This window comes from Corvus brachyrhynchos, unplaced genomic scaffold (genome assembly GCF_000691975.1).
Source record: "Corvus brachyrhynchos isolate BGI_N302 unplaced genomic scaffold, ASM69197v1 scaffold32, whole genome shotgun sequence".
NCBI classification, from domain to species: domain Eukaryota; kingdom Metazoa; phylum Chordata; class Aves; order Passeriformes; family Corvidae; genus Corvus; species Corvus brachyrhynchos.
The window spans coordinates 62,397-68,046 of record NW_008237919.1 but is presented as its reverse complement, the minus strand read 5'-3'; the positions used below and the strand labels follow the sequence as shown (position 1 = coordinate 68,046).

Here is a 5,650-nt window from a genome sequence, read left to right as displayed (position 1 = left end):
ACACGTCCCTGTTTGTCCCAATCACAACAGAAAGGGAATGCCTTCTGCACTTGCTTTCTGGGTAGAGAGATGCTACAAAGTCCCAAAAGCAGGCTGGATATATTTCCCAACGCTTTTTTTTCTTTGCAGGCTACAGCTGGATCAGCTCCCCACAGGCTCAAAACCTGCGAGTTTTTCCCGTCTTTTATGGCTACCAGTAGCTCACCGGCTGCCTTGGCCTTCTGCACAGACCTCTACCCAAATAAAGGTACAAGCAAGACCATATGCCAAAATCATTAGTACAGATTTTTATTTAACAGGAACTGTGAGGTAGAGAGATAGGAAAAAGACAAGCAGAGGTAGGGAGAGAAGGGAAAGACTGAGAAACTGGATAAACACCAGAAATATCACCACCCCATATGTTCCAATAATGGCCTGTTGGTTCTCGTCTTGGTGGTGGTTGCAGACTGTATCCATCAAGTGGGGAGGAAAGAGTCCACAAAACACCAGGTCCATGGAGTTTATATTATGCTGAGTCTAGGTGGAAACATCCCCTGTAATTCCCGTGGATGACATATTACTGGATCATGGGACATTCCATGAGTCATTGACATCTTCTAAGATGTTGCAGCTGTCTCTTACCCAGTATAGTTCAATCAATCATGGCCCATCAGCCGAGAGGAATACCTTGATCCTGTGGTACTTCAGAGGGGAGTTTTCACAGCTGAGTCACTATGTAAGGGAAGACATTGGCATGGTAAGAAGGACTATCCCACTTTGCAGGATTTGCCTCTTATCAGCCTCTTCCCTTATCTGGAACCCGGTTGGCAGCCTCAGGTGTGCACACCCACCTGCACCAGGGAGGCCACTCTGTGCATCACTAGCCAAGCACCCAGCCGATTGTTTGAGCCAGTCCAGTCTCTTGCAGCACCTGGGCAGTTACTGCAAATGGTCGAGTGTCTGAGTCATTCATCAGCAGCAGGCCAGTCTCTCACAGGGGGACAGGCAAGGTGCATCTGTGAGCAGAGGAGAGCTCTGGAGAGTTCTATGAGCAGGGAAGGGGTGGAAAGCAATGTCAAGAAGGGGAACAATAAAACAAAGCCATGTCCTAGATTGCAAAGTTTATTAAATATCAAATTCAATTAAATACAGTGTAATAGCTTCACAAAAATGTATTCTTATAAAGAGTGTCACAGCAGCCTTCAATGCTTTTCTCACTCCCTGTTAAGTCCTTGAAATACTTGGTAAAACCCTAAAATTCTTTCAGTCTTGATTCATCTCAGTACAATCATTCTCACTTTTCCAGATCTGGGACTTTGTTCTATACTGGTGTTCCATGCTGGTGACTTTTGCCGATGGGAACTGACAACTCACATCTTAATTAAAAACTGCTAACTCCCTGAAATAAGTGAAACTGCTTATATGGTTGCTATCAATTTTCTACCACATCTGGGCTACTGACACCATATCATCAGCTGCTAGCAGCAACAAAGAGATTGGCTATCCTATCACACAAGTTCTGGAGAGTACTGAGGAAAGTTGATAATATTAATGTTCCTTTCTTCCCCCCTCCCACTGGAAGTGTTTTCAGGTGTACCACAGGTGTTGATGCAAGAGCTGCAAAAGTCTGAAGCTGCAATTTTTAATACAGAAATCAACACCATAAGAGGTACTGAGTTTGAATATCCCTCATGATATTCAAGTGTATTGTGACAGTGACTGATCATGAGGCCAGGTTGCCCGTGGAGGCTTTGGAATCTCCATTCCTGAAGGAATTCAAAAGCCAATACAGATCTGGGAAAATAGCTAAAGGTGGTCCTCCTGGAGCAGGAGGGCTGGAACAAATAGCCTCCAGAGGTCCCTTCCAACCTCACTCATTCTGTGATACAAAATAAACATACCAAAAAGACCATGAAACAAGTCTTAGCACTACTATACAGAGTCATTTTAAATCTACATCGCATAAAGTGACAACAATATGAAGTGCCCTTTTCTCCAGCTTTAACACCACTATAAGTTAATTAGCAGAAATTAGTCACTGCATCAGGACTGAAGCACTGGGCTCAAAGCACATCAAATGATGTCCTAAGCATTGAAGTAACACTGAAGAACTTACAAACATTTTGAGTGAAAGGATTAAACAGAACAAAGGGAATGCTTTTGTTAAAACACAGAACATGAGTGGAGCAACATAATGAAGCTACTGTAACAGGAAACATTTCTGACAGTTTTGTCAAGCTCAAGAATCCAGATAAGGCAATCTCCTGGTCAGAAAAAATGGATGTGGTTCTTACTATGAGTGCAAAAGAAGCCACCTATGCAGAAAAAACCCCAACAGATGAGTGCACTGGGCTTGACATCCATTTAATAGACTTAGAGTTTATATTCAGACTGCAACGAACATGTTTTTACATCTGAACTAGGGAAAAGGGAAACTATAGATGCTCTGTAAAAACAAAGTATGTCCAGAGCCTTTCCATAGCATTTCTGTCAAATAATGTAATTTTTGGTTAAAACATCACGGTATTCCTCTATTGCTCTGCTAAGGGGGTCCTGGTCCACATGAAGGTTTTTTGAAGATCCAGCACATCCAGTTTCCAGTTCAGCAGTGGCTGATGGGAAAAGGAGACAAGATTCCTTATGTTACTTTTACAGCAGACAGGGAGAAATAAGGCACTATAAGAAGCTTTGACTTAACTCGATAGTCTGCAGTCCTGAACGAGACTTTAAAATTTCCAAGGACACATAACAAGGGAAGAGCTGGGCACAAAGGCAGGAACACATTTTGTGCACATTTGCTTATCAGTCAACAGCATTTCTAAACTCAGTGACAGACATTCCGGAGGCTACACACCAAACATCTTCCAGGACTCTCCACACATGACTCCAGTGGCCCTTAACAGTGCTTCTTAACATAGCCCCTCCAGAGCTCTTCAAGCTGAAGTCTTTGCTTTCCTTAAACGTTGAAAGCAGTGCTTTATTGGAACACTACTCCTACATAGCTGCAGTCCCTGCAAAGCAGTGACTCTGGAGGACCAACTATCATGAAACAGGTGGATTTCCTCTTTGGACGCCTGGCCTCAAATTATAGAGCGCATTTTATGCTCCGTGTTGCAAGCATTGAACTCGTGCTTGCCTAAACACTACTGAACAATCTCTTCCTAAAGGAAGGCTGTCTTTGGTCCCTGATCATGTTCTTCTTACTTATTCAAAACAACACTGCAACACTTAAGCTACAAAGACAAGCCATGCATCATAGCAGGAAAAATCTAGATCTAACAGCAGAGAATGTGTTTGGTATGGTTTAGTACTGAATGCAGTTCATGTACAGGGAAGAAGGGATGGCTGAAGTCTATAAAGAGCTCTAAAAATCTGGGGGCATCTTTGATGTTTTTGCTGGAGATGAGCTCTAGCAAAGGGCAACTTCATCTTAAGCCAAGTGTTTCTGTGTGGGGCAGTGGGTGAATTTTCTTTTTGCTTGGTTTTTTCTAGGCAAGTGCATAACATTCTATGCAATATTTTGGGAAGCAGGAATTTTTCCCACTCAAGTCTAAACTAGAAAGCTAGCAGAACAAAATCTCAGTGCCTTGCAGAGGAAGTTGAAAATAATGGCTTGAAAGCTGTCGAGACTTAGAAACAGTCACCTTTTTCCTTAAGAACATTCCTAATGTAATGACACATTACCTTCTTTGAGTTCCTTAGTGATTTTTTCATCCAGTTCCTGTTGTACCTAGAATTATACATGAAATATACAGTTAAGATATAATACGACCCAAATGTTACTGCTAAAACTCCTGAAACATTCTTACACCCCACAGAGAATGTGATAAAACCTAAAAATAGCATCCCAAATGGAGATGATGGTCTGTGATGGCTGAGAAGAAGATGCCAAAGGCCTTGGACCACATGAGCTATGTGGAAAGGCTGAGAGAGCTGTGACTGTTTCTCTCCTGGAGCAGACAAAGCTCAGGCGACCTTGTCTGTGTGTATTAACTACCTGATGGGTGGAGTAAAAGAGATGGAGCCAAGCTCTTCCCAGTGGTGCCAAAAGAACAAATGCCCCCAAGCCTCAAGGGTTTTTGAAGCGTGGACAGGCAGCAGTAAAATCCTGGGGAGAAGAGAAGCCCTAGAACATGAAATGAGACACTGGTAGCAGAAGGAAGCAGGAAATCTCAAGCCTAGACCAAAAGACAACCTAAAGCAGGACTAATCCTAAGCACAGCCGTAGTAGTGGAGGTGCTGGAAGCAAGCACTTTCCCTGGTTTATGAAGCCTTCACAATGACCAGAAGGTCCACAGGACCCTCCGCAACACGTGCGGATGAATGAAGAGAAGAAAAAGGTCTTGTTTGCCTCTTATTTATTCCAGGAACCTTTTTGTGATTCTCATCCCCACCCAAGGAAAAAGAAATAGGTGGAAATAAAGCCACCACATGGATTTCTCTGGAAAGGAATGAAAAGGCCTTTGAATGAAAATACACCTTTGAGGACTCTGACAGTTTCTCCACTGCTCTCCTGCCCCCCAGCCCTCTGGAGAAGGCATCACAGCCTAAACCTCCTCAGCAGGTACCTCTCAGTGCTTAGCTCTTCAGGCAGTACCATACTGGGTCACTTGCAGCAGTCACCATCTCAGTAATTCTGTTTCACAAAGTGATGTTGGCTTACTACTTACCCACACAGCTTCTTGAGCACAGAGTAAGTTGGATCCTCTAAGACTCCATGAGATGATACTCAGAGTCTAGGAACTCAACTTCAGAGCAGTACTGCCACTCCACACACAACTGCTGTTGCTACCCAGAACTTTCTGACTGTCAGAAAGGCAAGGGGGGTAAAGAGCCTTCTCCTCTAGTTTAACCAAGTTCCCGTAGAACAGATGAAATCCATACATACGGTGCCACCTTACACAAGCTGAAGTACCACAGAAGCCGTGACTTCACAAATGCATAAAGCTCAGAAGTACTCAGCAGCAGTCACTCTTTCACTCACCAGCTTTAGGCCAATGTGAATGCATCAGTTTGAATAAGAATGCATCAGTTTGAATCAAAACCTAACAGCATAAATAGACAAACCACTTCCAGTAGCACCCAAGGTTAAACAGTACGGGCTACAAACCTTGTCATGTATGTGGCTGCAGAGGAGAGAGAGAAGAACTTTGATTAAGGAGCTGAAGAAGAAAGAAAAACAGCCTTAAGTTTAAAGGTCTTCAGGGAGACACAAGAACATGGCCTACACGTGCATGAGGCAAGGGAAAAAAGCTCACAACAGAAAGGCCCCTAAAATACAAGAGGGCAGTTGGAAAATGAAACCAGAAAAGGAACAGAAATTGAGAGAGAGCGTAGGGAGCCGACATTCCCTTTCTCACATCATGTATGGAAACTGGTTTCATAAATCCACCCATTCACGCTGGTTGCAGGCAGCAGAGTTCACTATTCTCTTCTGTGTCAAGACATACATTTGCAGCAGCCTTTGGCACAGCTGTTAGGATTGAAGCTTGACAGTTTGTAAATATAACAACTGGCCTTGAGTCCCTAAATATTCTTGCAACATTTGCAGCAGACAGACATTCCCTGCCTTGGGCTACGCACTAAGGCTCCAGCTTCCAAATTCTGGTACACAGACCACTAACAGTACTTCCTATTTATGACTTGGAGAGGGAAGACAGGTCTTAAGACT

The 5,650-nt window shown here is 43.5% G+C and overlaps 1 protein-coding gene across 10 annotated transcripts in view; it reads right to left on the bottom strand.

The window, feature by feature from the left end:
• Nucleotides 1-264: 264 nt before the first annotated feature.
• Nucleotides 265-5,650, bottom strand: part of LOC103614851 (ankyrin repeat domain-containing protein 26) — a 53,335-nt gene continuing 47,949 nt past the window's right edge. For 8 of the 10 annotated variants that reach the window (XM_017733065.1, XM_017733070.1, XM_017733066.1 and 5 more), the window contains 2 exons: nt 3,664-3,709; nt 1,086-2,591 (listed from right to left, as the gene is read on the bottom strand). In XM_017733065.1, coding sequence (XP_017588554.1) covers nt 2,470-2,591; nt 3,664-3,709 — 168 coding nt within the window. In that variant the 3' untranslated portion in view covers nt 1,086-2,469. Of the gene's footprint in view, nt 1,025-1,085; nt 2,592-3,663; nt 3,710-5,650 lie in introns of those variants that run through there. The other 2 variants (XR_001861632.1, XM_017733067.1) reach the window with 2 other exon arrangements.